The 16283-nt window shown below is 37.2% G+C and overlaps 1 protein-coding gene across 1 annotated transcript; it reads left to right on the forward strand.

Moving 5' to 3' along the window:
• The first annotated feature begins 377 nt into the window (after positions 1 to 377).
• Positions 378 to 4576, forward strand: LOC132273785 (putative wall-associated receptor kinase-like 16). Its single transcript, XM_059774842.1, has 3 exons — positions 378 to 1544; positions 1761 to 1940; positions 3161 to 4576. The coding sequence occupies exons 1-3, from the start codon at positions 680 to 682 to the stop codon at positions 4384 to 4386; spliced, it is 2271 nt and encodes a 756-aa protein (XP_059630825.1). The 5' UTR covers positions 378 to 679; the 3' UTR covers positions 4387 to 4576.
• Positions 4577 to 16283: the final 11707 nt, after the last annotated feature.

Here is a 16283-nt window from a genome sequence, read left to right on the forward strand (position 1 = left end):
ATCAATCAACTTTTCTTATTCAAAGGTCCTTTTTATTTATTTATTTATTTGAGCCCGGTTGACACAAGTTTTTGGAAATTGACTTGGTAATCCGTAATAGAAAATATTCATAATTTATGTGTTCTGTCATTATATATGACTCAACATTTGCCAAACCAATACTTTGTCATATAAAGAAAGACTTTTAATTAAAAATAGTCAAATTAATTCGAACACAATTAATTCATTCTGCTACAAATCCTAGCCGCCGAGTTCCAGGCATATCATTGAAGAGTGGGAGCTACCAGCCTCCGTTATCCGTCCTCTGGCAAAGCCTCCAGACACCATTTAGTTTCTGTTGGGAGAGTTTTCTTCTCTATGTTCACAGCTTTGTGTTGCGTCCTGCTTGGGCTTTCGTTATTTCTGTTGCTCCTCAGGGGCTGCCTTTGGGCTTGTATTTTGATTAACCTGGGCTAACTATGTTCCTTTCAAAGTTTATTAATAATAATATTTATTTACTTTTCAAAATAAAAAAAAAAAAAAAAAAAAGACAATTGTGATGGTTTTCACTTTGGAGTCTAGATGCCAAGACCAAGTCTCCATAAATGTGGAACATATTAGAATTGATCTGTCCCTACAAAAGTGAAACCAATTCAAGCCCTATAATTAAAGAGGGAGAGTTTCATCAAATTAATTGCACATGGGTTTTGCAATATTGTTTGTGCAACTCACTATGGTTGGAACAATTTTATCAGCAACACCTTCAACGGCAGCATCTCAGACCAAGCCAGGCTGCGCCACCACTTGCGGAAACCTTAGCATCCCCTTCCCGTTCGGCACAACCCCTGATTGTTACCTCGACCCCTCCTTCCTCATCACTTGTAACGAAACACATTTCAACCCTCCCCAACCATTTCTGGAGCTAAGCAACATACATGTACTTAACGTATCACTCGATGGCCTAATACACGTCTCGTCTTACACAGCACAAGACTGCTACAACCAGACTGGTTTGCCAGAAGCACAGACGGCGTTCCTTCAGCTGAGATATTTTTTCATCTCCACCACACTGAACAAGTTTACGGCGGTTGGGTGTGACACAGTGGCTGTTGTTGTAGGTACTGTGGGGGAGAACTACACAACTGGGTGTTTGTCACTGTGTGATCATGTAGGGAGTGTGACGAACGGGTCATGCGCGGGTGTCGGATGCTGCCAGACTGCAATCCCGCAGGGAGTCAAGGATTTTGAAATGGCTGTCACGAGCTTGAAGAATCATTCTCTTGTAAGAGATTTTAATCCGTGTGGTTATGCTTTCGTAGTCGAAGAAGCCGCTTTTAGGTTCTCATCTTTGGATCTGAAGGATTTGCAAAAGCGAGAGACTTTCCCTGTGGTGCTTGATTGGGCTGTTGGAAATGAGACATGTGAAGAAGCTATGAAAAACTCATCAACCTATGCTTGTCAAGCCCTTAATAGCCAATGCCTCAATTCAACCAACGGACCTGGGTATCGTTGCAGTTGCACATCAGGTTATCAAGGGAACCCTTATCTCATTGATGGTTGCCAAGGTAACATATATACATTGGTTTAGTATATATGTAGGAATATTTCATCTTAAATATATCTTTGTTGGTTGAACATGAAATTTGTTTTTGAGCATGTAATTTGTTGTTCTCGTGCTCTTTCTTCTTTTTTTTTTTTTTTTTTTTTTTTTTCTCGGTTAGTCTGAAATTTGTTCTTGTGTACAAAATGCAAGCCCACCATTTTTTATTTTTTATTTTCAGATATCAATGAATGTGAAACTTCAAAACCCTGCAACGGAACATACGGCACATGCACGAATTTGCCTGGGACTTTTTCATGTGGTTGCTTAAAAGGGTACGAAGGCGATGGAACAAAAAACGGAACAGGATGCTATCCCGAAGATCAATCTGAAGGATCTACCTTGATTCATTTTGCTTTAGGTAAGTTTTTGATATGTTTATTTACGAGTGATTTTTTATTTTTGTATATCACTCGGTTATTGTCAAGTTCATCTTCTGCATAACGTAAGCAAGAAACTATAATTATATGTTTAGTTCCTTGTAAATTTCATCTTTCTTTGACTTTGATAATTAAACAAGGATAGATAGTAACTTGTTAACAACTTCCTCTATCATATGCACAAGAAATGTCAACCATATTTAAAAATTATTGTTAAAAGGTTAAAATATAATAACATCCTAATGAGCCTGATCCTAGACTGAATAGTTTTGATCGAATTGTTAAAGAAATTATTTATTTATTTATTTTGTTTATGTATGTGGTTTCAGATCCCTTAGAACAACCCTAATCTACCATTAGACACATTCAAATCCTCTATTCCAAATGTAGGTGAGAACATTTATATTCAAAATGTTGACCTAGTTAACGCATATTGAGCAACTTGGTGTTTAGCTTGTATATTATTTTTGGTACTATTAGGAGGAAAAATCACATTAGACTTCAGATGTTTGGTCAACAAACGTAACCGATATTCATCAGTAGCTTTTGTGAAGTACATGGAATGAAAATTTCAAGAATATCGGCGTTTAATTTTCAGAATGGGTTTCTTGGCCATAATCATTCACCTAACTTTTCTTCATATGTTATTGTCAAATTAAAGTGGAATCCTATTAATTGTCCACTGAGGTTTAAAATCAATCTCTGAAGCAAAATCATATATGTTATTTAGATTTTAGGCTGATTTTTCCTATTCAGTTTTCGTAGTCATCCTGGCATCCAAACAACAAATAAATAAATAAATAATATTATTATTAAAATTGAAAAAAGACTAAAATTACTTGATTTCTTCTGTATTTTCAAGTGTAATTATTTATAATTGAAACACCCATAATAAACTACCAAGTACTGAGATTATCATTCCCCAGATCTAGCCTAATGGTGTCTCTACCCCTTGAAGTGGAAAAAGAGGGATCGACATATGGGTGTGTGAGTTTTGTATGAAAGAAGAAAAAAACAAAATAAAAATTCTTCAAGAACCAACACAATTCAGAATTGAAATCCTGCTTTCTAAACTCGGTCATATTTATTAAAATTTTAAACCTACATTTGTTATATTTTGGGTTGATATTTCTTAGTAATGTTTTTCCCCCTATGACAATGGATTGAATTGGTAGTGACTTTTCATTCATGTTAAATTCAGGTATAAGCATAGGCCTTCTTGCACTTGTAGTGGGCAGTGGTTGGGTATATTGGATACTCAGGAAAAGAAATCTCATCAAACTCAGAGAAAAGTTCTTCCAGCAAAATGGTGGAATCATGCTTCAACAACAACTCTCAAAACATGAAGGTTCAGTCGAAACAGCTAGAATCTTTACTGCGGAAGACCTAAAAAAGGCTACCAACAACTACGAAGAAACTAGAATAATAGGTCAAGGTGGCTTTGGAACAGTTTACAAAGGGGTCTTATCAGATGATAGAATTGTTGCAATCAAGAAATCCAAAGTAAGTGATCAAACGCAGATTGAACAATTCATCAATGAGGTGGTTGTTCTTTCCCAAATCAACCATCGGAATGTGGTGAAGCTTTTAGGTTGTTGTTTAGAGACAGAAGTCCCGTTACTAGTTTACGAGTTCATCACAAATGGAACACTGTCTGACCATATTCACAATGAAGACCGCGCCACCTTAGTTTCATGGGAAATCCGTTTGAAGATAGCAGCCGAAGCTGCTGGAGCACTTGCATATTTGCACTCAGCAACTTCGCCTGCAATCATTCATAGAGATATTAAGAGTACCAACATACTACTCGACAATACTTATGCTGCAAAAGTGTCCGACTTTGGAGCTTCAAGGTTGGTCCCTTTGGGTCATACTCAACTTACCACGTTGGTGCAAGGGACGTTTGGATATTTGGATCCAGAGTACTTCCATTCAAGCCAATTGACTGAGAAGAGCGATGTATATAGCTTTGGAGTTGTCCTTGCTGAGCTACTTACTGGAGAGAAGGCCATTTCTTTTGATAGGCAAGAGAAAGATAGGAACCTAGCAATGTACTTTGTTTCTTTGATGAAAGAGGATCGCTTGTTTCATATTCTTGACAAAAGAATGTTGAATGATGGAAGTTTTGATGAGCTCAAAGAAGTTGCTAAGCTGGCAAAGAGGTGCTTAAGGGTAAATGGAGAGGATAGGCCTACCATGAAGGAAGTCGCAACGGAGCTAGAGGGAATTATCCGAAAGATGGAGAGGCATCCATTGATTGAAGTAGATTTGTATACTGAAGAGACTGAACAATTGCTTATTCACAGTCTACCTTCAGACGGCTACAAAGGTGGTGTTAATGGCCATAATGGTTGTACTACAAGTACAACTATTGGGTATGATAGCATAAGGGACCAGATTATAGTGGCACTAGATGATGGGCGATAGTCTTCTCTTTTCTTTATTAGCAAATTAGACTAATAGATCAATATGAGATATAGTTGCATTATTGACCCTCAATAATCTTTTCAAAGTTCGTAACTTTTTTTTTTGCATGTAATATTTCTTGTTGTACATATTAATCAAGAGTAACCTATTGCCACAAGGATGGGTGTAACAAGAAAAATACAATATGGTATAGCAGTTTCATTCTCATATCACTTGAAAAATTCAAATTATTTGTGTGTAGCGCGGTGTCAAAGCTATTCTGTTGAATAACTTGTGATTAGTACTCTAAATGGCCTGCATGGGGTGAATAGGTTAACTTGCCCAATTTTTGTGACTGATTAATTATCCACAATGATTACATTTAGGAATTAATCCCTCCTTCATTCAGCATAACGGAAGCAACACAAACAAAATGGAGACCTAAACACCACACAGCATACAAAAGATACAAACATGCATGCAAATACACACAATATTTAACGTGGTTTAGCCCCACCTGGCCTATGTCCACATAGAGAAGAGATTTCACCATTCATTATTACATGCAGAAGAGAAATTACAACGGTAAATAACACACACTCACTATTATATCGGTAGATATTTCGAACAATGGATCATGTCCACACAATCTCAATATTAAGGCATGGTGTCAAATACCCGAGCCTTCCACGATCTTCCACTCCATGCGACCTCCGCTCACTATCGGTGTTTACCACACAACATCATCTCTACCCCCATATACTCACATTTCTATGAGACTACATCACTCTACTGATCATCCTCAAGGCGCACTTTGCACCTTCAATTCTCTGTCCACTTTTCTTCTTTCACTCTCACATTTTTCCTCTTCTCTTCTCTACCCTCTATGAGGACCGAGTTTGTATTGTCCCAGATTCTTCTGATTTTTTTTTTTTTTTTTTGAATTTTTCTTTACGGGTCCCGAGGGCCATTTAAGGCATTTGTCAAGCTGAGAGTTTTAGAAATATATCTTTAATTATTTCAATCCAATTAGAATTGACAAGATCATTTTTAGAATATTTTCGAAAGTCAAGACGATTTTTGGCCTCGGGAACTTCTCCCGGTTTTGCCATTGCAATGAGGGGCATTGTGATCTATTCACACACATATACATATACATATATCTATACACTGAGAAGATATTTTGGGTATATGGATGGCATTGCATTGGTTAAGTAAGGGCAAATGAGTAACTTAGTAAAAAGCTAGGATCATTAAGAGGTTGACAAGTGGTACACTTACGACCATGAGGTCATTTGCAAGACCAAACCAACCCTTCTTTCCTCTTCCCATTTCGGCCAAGCGGTTTCGTTCTCTATCTCTTCTCTTTCTCTCTCCATATCTATATACATCTATATACTACAATGCTTCAAGCTTGATTTTAGAGAGGTTGGAGTAAGATTTTGATGAAGGCTGAGAAGGAGAAGTTAAAGAGCTTGGAGAGAGATTTCATTTGAGACCGTTGATGTTACGGTTTGGGGAATTTATTAGGGGTTGGCCTAAGGGCTTGTTTGGCTAGCACACTTGAGGTAGGGATTTCTAATGCTCTAAACTTTGCCCTTCATTGAACATATCTACTTGATTTATTTTGAATACTCTTTTGTATGTTAATTTTTGAGTTAAAATGATGGCATTTTGAATTAAAGAAAGCAGGCTAGTGTGTGGTGCAAAGATGTATTTCTTTTCATGCTAAAATTGTGTATAACATGGCTTTGGTGCAAAGTACTTAAATAATGAATGTTAGCATGACTTGTGATGATATGATTTTGATGAGGAAGATGCTTGTGATTGAATCAAATGAGGATGTCATGCTTATGACTCTATTGTAGAAAATGCTATTGTTGTATTTAATTTATATGAAATGTCATGTTAAGTTGATTTATTAGAGAATGCCATATTCATGTCATTGTTGCTATCTTAGTAAAATTGAAATCAAATTGATGAGATTGATGTATATGCATGGCATGGTAGGAAAGGGAAATGAGAAAGGGTATGAAATGGATTTTGTACAATAAATCAGATTTCGCGAGTTCGGTGCTAATTCGACCAGAGGGAGCACGTGCCAGTTTAGGACGTGCCAGTTTAGGACGTGTAAACTTGATTACTAGGCCCCAAATGGTTACCTGATTTGGAACCAGGGATAGTTTATTAATCTTGCCTTGGTAAAGTCGGTTAGCAATTTTTGATGTGAGTTAGGGTCGGTAGAGACCAAGTTTGGGGACGATTATGCATTGTATTATATTTCCATGCAATATTTTGAGACCTGTGTAAATGGTATTGTTGAGATTTGTAATGACCCGAACCTGGAGGCCCCGACCGTTACACGAGTCCTTACTCGAACCCGGGGTCGTCGACGCTAAACCTATCATTTCGAGAGTTGAAATGCCATCATTTCACTAAAATCAAACTTCTAAACAAGATCATGGATGCTTAGAACGTATGAAGTGATAAATACCCGAAGAGAAGAATGGAGCAACAACATTCAGCTTCATTTCGGTCGACTGAAGTGGAGCTTCGGTTGTCCGAAATTCTATTTCGGCCGACTGAAGGGTAGATACCGAGAACAGCAAAAATTGCTTCGGTCGACCGAACCTCATTTTGGTTGACCGAAGTGAGATCCTGAGAGTGAAGAATTCTATTTCAGTGGACCGATGCACCATTTCGGTCAACCGAAATGGAGATCTTGGGACTTGAATCTGAGGTTGACCTACTTTGCTAAGAGACTAGAGGGGAAACTGAAAAGAATACTTGGAAATGATTCAAACTCAATAAAAATCATCTATCATGAGTCGTGCTATGATTAGAAATGAAAAAATTAACCCGTGCTCACATTACAACATCATTGATCAAATTACATAGAATTATGTATAAACACTATACTTTCAATATTTTCATTTACATTAACAAAAGTGAGTTCCTTTCTCAATTTACAAGGCTATAAACATATATACAACTTTGTTTACATTCTCAAAACTATACCTACACAAACAATTGGCCTATGTGCAAAAGTAACAAAAACATTCTTGTGTCTTTAAAGCTTGAGGTGGATTGTCGTCCGTCGGTTCTTTCCCAAAACCTGAAAAAAGATATATATATAGTAGGGTGACCATAAAGCTCAGCAGGTGACACTTAAGACACACATCTTGTATCCTTGTGAATCCAAATAAAGAATAGGCCAATAGGAAATGGGGAGTCATGCAATGTTAGGGTAGCACAACGTTTCAACCAACTAAATTACAAAGAATGCAATGCCAAGGAATGCAAATACATGTAAGTGTCACTCCCCATTTTCATTTCTCAAAACCATACTTTCAAACTGTTAATACAGCCCGCCCTTTAGTAACCCCGCCGCGACACGAGAGGAGGATTAGCTAGTGTCCCTGACCTTTGGTAACCCCGCGGTGTCATTATGGGGCCCAGCAAGTTCAACCCCGCTAGGGTGATTCCCTAGTCCCCTCTAGGCTATATTAACCTCCGGCCCGTTGGTAATCCCGCAGCGACCGGGTTTTTCCAAAACACTTCTCCCAAAAACTCCCCTTTTTGTTCCAAAACAAATTCTCCCAATTCATGCCCAATGTAAGTACATAAGTGTATCAATATCATGATTATAATTATCATTTCATAACTTACTCACTTAAAATAAGTAAAGCATAGATTCTCAAGCAATTCAACATGCTTTAATACAACACCACATCTAGCATAAGAAACATATATAAATCATCACATAGACATGTTTTCTACATAAAACATTTAATACACATTCTCACATAATCACATATACATGCTCAAATTTCTTTAACCTATAATTACTACCAATAAACATTTATTGCAACAATTTAGAAGATATAATTCACCTAGGAGCAAGAAAGTTGTGGATTAAAAGCCCCTACCTCAAGTTTGCACCAAAACCCTTAAAAATGGGTCCTAAATTTCGAATTCCAAAGGGTACACCAAATCTAAAATTTTTGGTACTAGTGCGTAGAGCTCGTCGTGAGCTTCGTTTTGCCTCAAACGGCACCTTAATCCGACAAAGATCGAGAGAGAAATCAAATCTCAAAGCTTGAAACTAAATTAGAAGAAAATGAAGAGAAGAAGAAGAGAGGGGGAGAATTACTTAGAAAGAGAGAGGAAGTGAGAAAAGTGAGGTGGTCTCAAGACCACTTGTGCATACTGGTGGGTCCCACCACCCAATTTCTTTTCTATTCTCTTTTTCTTTTGCCTTAAAATTTACACCACACAAATACACTACACCACCAACAAATACCACTTAATCCACATAAATTAAAATGCACCAAATGCACGTGAGCTCAACTAAATTCCCGCACGCAAAATGTGAAAGGACGAAAATACCCTTGCGTCAACAAAATTCCGAAAAAATTAAAAAAATGCTGAAATTTGGAAACATTACAAGATTAATTTGTGATCATTTAAATGCTATAAAATTGTGATGATCATGTCTTTTTCCCCTTTTTCCTAGTTAATTTTTATTTATATATTTAATTATTTGATTTATTCTTTTTCTTGTGACCTAAGGATTTTGTTTGACCCGAAGTAGGTTTCGGTGCTCGGAAACGATTTTTTAAACCACGTGCATTATGTTATATTACCTTTTGCTGGCCACGTATGTCCTTATTTTATGTGAAAAGCATGTTCATATATTTATATTTTGTATATAATGATCCGGTCATTTTCCTTCCTTTTATTTTTCTTAGATTTTTTACGGATAAATTTTTTTCGTTGATTTTTCTTTTTTGAGTTCGGTTGCTCGTCACTTAGTGTCATCTTGAGTGTTCAGAAATGATTTCTGAGACTCTTTCCTTTGGATTGACAACTTCCATAAAGGACCGTGTCATTTCCACAATTTTCATTTTTCGATACTATACACTTTTATCTTTTTCCCCGTTTGTCACTTTGTTGCCATAACCTCACTTTTCGTGTTCGGAGTTGAGTTTTGACTTCATGAGTTTTCATTTCAATTGATTTCCTCAAAATACGTAGCTTTACTTTTGGAGAAAAGCTAGTCATTGTTTCTTTCTCGCGTAGGGGCGTGGATGAAAGGATTCTTCAAAAACATTGATATTTCTTGGGTTTTTTTTTGTAAATATCTTTTGAAGATATTTATTTCAAGGGTTTTTAAAAACATATCTTCCAAAAGATATTTTCATTCTAGGTCAGTTTTGCAGTTATCACTTTTTGTAGGGGCCATTGTGCAATTAACGAAAGTTTTTGCAAAATGCCTCGTTTTGAGCTTGGATCCTTGTACGGGATTGATTTTCACTTTTCATCAAGTCGTGTACTCTTTGGATTGTTTGCTGAGCATTCTTTGCAGTTTTCGGGTTTTTGGACTAGTTGTCGTCGAACTTGTTCGGAGCATATCTTTCTGCACGGGACTCAGTTTTCGACGTCGTTTCTTCCGTTATTCATTTTTTTTCATTGAAGTTCTTTTTTGTTCGCGGTGTTTTACCGTTTGAGCGCGTCTGCACAAATTCCACTTTTTCGGACCTAGCGGGGCCCGTTCGGGGCACTTTTGGGATTTTCTATAAATAGGGAGTTTGAAAAATTAAAACATAATTTTCCTTTTCTTCTCCATATGTTCCATACCAGTTCTATAGCCTAAAGAGGGCTGCCACCCTTCTTCCCTCAAATCAACCTCCTTCCCTCTTGAATTTTGCCGTAGTGCCTTAGTATTTATCGTATGCTTTGGCGAGGGGGTCCTTTCCCCCTTATTAGAAGTTGATTCCAACCATTTTTGAGTTTGGGTTTGGATTTTCATGGTGCATCAAGGGTTATTGTTGCTTCCCTCGTTGTCCCCGACAAAACCTAAAAGTATCGATGGATTCAGAGCAGTTTCCTTCCAGTGGGGATTTGAGATTTCATCTCAAAGTGAGGTAGGGGATATTTTAGGTTTATATATGTGTTGTATTGATGGTTTTATACACATATACAACTTGTAACCATGTCTTTGTATTAGTTCTAGAATTTAATTTAATTATTTTCTTGAATGACAGTACCTATTGCCTGCCCACACTTACTCGTCAGTAAGGTAGCATCGACGGCAACTAGTACTCGCCCACAACACACAACTTTGTACGGTAGCACGACAGTATAAGGCATTAGTTCATAACCTGCCCCCTACTAGGTCTACCCATGAAACCTCTCGATACCAATGACATTAATGTCAAAATGATCATTACCAAAAGCACTACAGGGACCAACATTTTGTGAGAGTTGAGATATGGTCCAAGATGTCCGGCCGGACCATCCTGGCCAATTCCAAAACTTTGACAACAATGTTATAGGTACCGCTATGCTTAAGGTCTTAAATCCTCAATACAATAAAACCAACAACTCCAATGTCTCAAAACACTCCTATTAACAACATCAATCGAAAATCCAAAGCCTGCCAGATAAATCAACCCCACCATGACTCAAAACGAACCTCAATATAAGACATTTCATCGAAAGTCCCACATATCTCCCTAAAATAGATCAACTACAAAACTACACTGAAATTAAACATCAGATCCACATCCTTATCATGGATAACTAAGTCCTCGAAAAACAAGTCCACTACGTGGCATACATATCAAAATTCTGACAACCATGGTCATAAAAATAGAGTCTATCAAAACCGTGCTTGGCAATACCAGGCTAAATCAAAATTCCTCAATTTCATTCCATACCCAATCACTGGAATTACAATTCCTCAAAATGATGCCTAGGGATAACTAGGACGAGAAAACTTCACAAAACAAGCCAAATCCAACTGCGATCCTTCAAAACCTCTCCTAAGGGTCAACCACATCCAGGTCTCCAAAATCGAAACAAGTCTCCAAAAGACATTCTCAAAAGAGAATCGAGCTCACCTCACAAATCAAAAAAAATCCTCAATAATATGGACACAAGTTCTCGTAAAATGATCTCACACAAATCAACTCACACTGAGCACTATAACTCTGTCAACAAACACGGTAAAAACTCCCCAAGGGAAGACATGAAAGAAAGAAAACCACCAGTCCTAAGAAGGACAACACCACGACTCCACCTCTGAAACAAAAGACAACAAGGTCAAAGACTTTACCCCCTACTTGGAAGTAAGTCGACCAAAATCCACCAAACCCTCACCAAGGACTCAAGACAACCACAGTGATCCGCACGGACCAACCGACCCAAAAACTATGCACGAGGTGACGAAGAGAAGAGAAACCAAGAAAAATACGAAGAACCCTATCCCCCCACGAGTGTTAACACAACAAACACGAAAATGGAGCGTTCTTCCCACTTTAGGGAAGTGGACAGCTCAAAACAAAACAAATGTGAAAACTCCTTCACAAGGAATCTCACAATGGAACCATTACACAACCCACATACGCACTAAGTGCGACCGGAGGAAACAAAAGGGAAAACTAAACATGAAAGTCATGCATATGACAAGGAATGCAACTACCAAGTAAGCAAATCTGCTCACATAGATAAAATCAAAGGTACATGCAGCATGTATCTACGTAACGCAAAAGCATATTATTAAACCATAGTAACAACATGGCATCTCTAAGCATGTAAATAAGGTATGCTAATGTTATACAACAAGAAAACAAATGTGGATAGACCTCCACCTACTCATGCATCGCAATAACATAAATCATACTACTAACATGGTAGTAAACGAAACTGTAGAAGATAAGATGATGCAACAATGAACCCTATGGACATCGTGTCCTAGAGTGTCTAGGTAAAAGGAAAATAAGACCTAGCTATAATCTGACTCCAAACAAACGTGAGACATTACCACAACGGTAAGACTCTAACAATCTAACTCCAAATCTAAAGGTGACACTACAAGTGACACTAACAGTGCAGTGCTCTCACTACCCGAAACATCAACCAATCGACTTCATCCCAAAAGCGTCATCACGCAAGAACTCCTCAAGGAAAATTGCAACTACAGCCATACCAATAACAACTAAATCAATCACCACGACTGATCCCCAAAACAACCATCATTATCACTGATCAAAAGAAAACAACAATCAAAACAAAACCAACACTGATTCCATCCAAACTGCGCTTATAGCTAGCCAGCACGGTAGCATGACAGTGCCATACACCCGCCCACAAACGTACCTGCCCACAAAAATTGTAATCTCAGAGGAATCTCCCTAAACAACTAAGGATCTTAAGAGGTCCACAACTTCATCATGGCCTAAAACCAACAAATCCAGCACTACGGCTATGCCTAATGGCTCACCCCACGAGAGCCTAAACAAAAGGTGACCATCCACCTATCCAAAGCCAAGGCTAGGTCAACAACGACCTAAACTACCATGAAACCAAACTGACAATTGCTAACAACATCTAAGAAGAGTGCCTAAACAAAACCAAAACACACCAAATATTGTACTAAGTGCAAACTCACCAAACAACCCAACCTCGAGGCAAACATCCGTGACTAATCCCAAGTCCTATCAAATACACAAAACAATATGCATATACAAATCTAACCTAGCATACATCATATGTCATGCTTCTTATACTAGAATAAAATCATGCTTTAACCAAACGATATACTACATATACCACCTAGGCACATAAACATGTTATCAAACCAAAACATGTTATCATAAAGCATATAAACAAATAGAGCATGACAACACAAGCGTGATATGCACCCAAAATCCGTTATCCAAGGTATTCAAACCTAGGAGCTTTGATACCACTTGTGACGGCCCTAGTTTTGTATACCCGGTGCTTCAGTGATGACCAAAAAATGACTCGATAGGATCCGAAATGCAGAAGCGAAAGGTGAAACAACAGTTTCTAGAGATAGAATGCGTCTCTAAGACACCAATGTGACCCTCAATGAGGTTATGGAACCCCAAAGGAAAACAAATACGGAAGTGTCGTTTCAAAAACGGACAAAAAGGAACCTAGGGGCAAAGTGGTGATTTTGCAAAACCAAAAATTGGATTCAAGTGCTATCGAGCACACCACTGGGAAGACAATGAAAAACTAATCATGATGGACTCAAGAATTTCATTATTCGGATTCCGGACGAAGGAGAAACGACAAAACAAAGAAAAACGAGCAATAAAGCTAAAAGGGTAAACTGATAATTATCCAGAAATATCTGGGTACCACTGAGCACAACTTTGGATAGACAATGAAAAATTAATCAATTTCAAAAAAAAATTCACTTGATTTGGAGTCCGGATGAGGGAGAAAGGTGAAAAACAAAATCGACGTCGCAACGAAGGCCGTGACAGCTACAGTGCCGTCAACCCACTACTGTTGCAACTGAGAGTAAAAATGGGCATCTAAACGGACTTTTCTGGAAAAACTTAAAGAAGAAACCCCCCCCTAAAATCAAGTTTCCTACCCCGAGAGCTAACGAAAATAAAAAAAATGCATTATAAAAAGCCCAGAATGCCCCCAAGAAAAATTAGGTTAAAAGGAAAAAAAAATCCGAACTACTGCCCAAGTTTTGGAAATAGGGTTTCAGGAGGTTTTTAAATTGCCTAAATTGAAAACGCAATCTTAAAATACTCCCACAAGACCTCTGGAAGTTTCGGATCGGTCGTGACGATTTTCAAAAAAAAGTCGACGAATAGTAAAGAGTGTACTTGCGTACACATTACATTAATGAAATCAAATATACACATTTTGACATATAAAGCTATAAAGGCATTTCAAGCCAATCTTCACACAATGGAAATCTCAAAGTCCACAAGTCATCCATGCATAATGGGAGTCTCAACTTTAATTCTTGTACCTGAAATATGCCCCAGTATTGTAGGGGTGAGTAACATAAAGCTACTCGTATGAAATGAGCATGCATCAACCTAGCATTTTATAATTATATCACCTTATGGTGAAACATGTTAAAGGGCTTATGCTACCTAACGTCTATGTCAAGTGAGACTCGGGGAGCATCCTAAGCTACCCATGCAAGTTAAAGTGAACAACGGCATCCAAGTATACATGCTCAAGTACACTAAACCATATTAAAACGTGATACACGACATACAAGCATTTATTTCCAAGTATACTAACCATGTTGAAACAAGTCACACAATGTCTAAGCATATTACCCAAGTATACATTTTATATGAAAATCTCATAAATCAAGTATACGAACATAAGTATATTAAGCTCAACAAAATGCACATAAGACAAGTTTACATGTCACAAGTATACTAAATGAAAGTTAAACTCACAGAGCAAGTATACAAGTTCAAGTATACTAATTAGTATTCAATTGTCCCAAACAAGCATCAATTCTCAAGCTCTAAGTAATCCATGATTAACAACTTAAAATTAAATGCAAAAACAAAAAATAGTGGAAAGACTAGGACATGCGGTCGTTAGACCAAGCAAGTATTTTCGGGTAATTACGACCCACAAGGTACTACCTAGTGCGCACTTATGATTTAGAAGATACTTGTCTCCGTACTAGAGCCAACCCTAGCCATCATATAATATATGTCCTCACAAGCTTTCCAAAACCAATAAGTTCAAAACTTATATAAAATCAAATGCAAGTTACCACATTGCATGCATAAGTAAGGTTGATTCCACACAAACCATGTCCTAGAATAGAAGTCTAAATAGCATATGACATGTCAAGTCCTCAATATGTAATTTATACACAAAACAAGAATATTTTAAAACAATTGAGTCGCATTACCATCCTAAGCCACCAGTACTAAATAAGCTTCAATTTAGTAACTAGTTTCCAAGGTAAACAATTGTAATATTCTAGATAAGCTATATACCTACGCAAGATACATTTAAGCAAGCTTTACTAATCAATGATATTCTATATTATGTTAAGTCTAAATACCATTTTAAAAGGCCACAAGTACTAAATATACTTCAAATTAGTAGCATGCTCACAAGGTAATTAGAATGCTACATTTTAAGAGATTTTCAACCTAATCATAGAAAGTCTCTAGATTTCAAATCTATCCCAAACAATGTCAAATTAATCTATGTTAAACAACATAGCATGCCCAATACATATATCAATTCAAAATAGCAAAATAAGCAAGACATTATCATGTAGATTTTAATTAATTCAATTTTAATTAAATCTATAGATTTCAAAAGTTGTTCAAATGATCCTAAATTAATATATAACAAGCACCAAATCATGGTCATACCATATCTCTAGTCTAAAATGGAATATAAGTAAAATACAATTTACTAGAATTTAAATCAAATTAAATCCATTAAATCTCTAGATTTGAAAACTCATCTAAATCATCCCAAGTCAATATATATTAAAGATCAACTCATGGCCATGCCATTTAACAAGTTTAAAATGAGTTACATGCATGTTATGATAAATCATAATTTCTCAAATTAGCAAAAGACATGCATACAACTCATATAAGCATCAATAGCATGCAAGAAATAAAATATAACCCTAAAACATCCCCTACCTCACAAGAGGATTGTTTCTCTTGAATCCAAGGAAAATTAACACAAAATGGCAAACCCTTCAAGGGTTATGAAGAGGAAGATGAGAAGAAACTTTTGTCTCCCAAGATTAATGATCTAAGGTGAGTGGAAGACCCTCAAAAATCAAGGTCAAGGCTTAAGGCTTCAAGCTCCATCCATGGAGGCTAGGGTTTTTGGTGAGAAAGGAAATGAAAACAATGAATGAAGTGTGAGTGGAGGAAATAGAGATCCTTCACTCACTATGTGATCTTACACCATGGTCAACACACATATTTATGGTCAATTGCACAAAAACCTTTCTTTAAAACCATAATCCCAAAGTGGTCCAAAGATATTTGCAAGACTAAATTATGGCCCTACACTTGTCACCAATCCATGGCTCCTTCCTAGGCTTTATCCCACACCTACACTTGTCAACC

Source organism: Cornus florida, unplaced genomic scaffold (assembly GCF_030987335.1).
Source record: "Cornus florida cultivar Cherokee Brave unplaced genomic scaffold, ASM3098733v1 CherokeeBrave_3.0.0_Hap2_Chr09, whole genome shotgun sequence".
Taxonomy (NCBI): Eukaryota; Viridiplantae; Streptophyta; class Magnoliopsida; order Cornales; family Cornaceae; genus Cornus; species Cornus florida.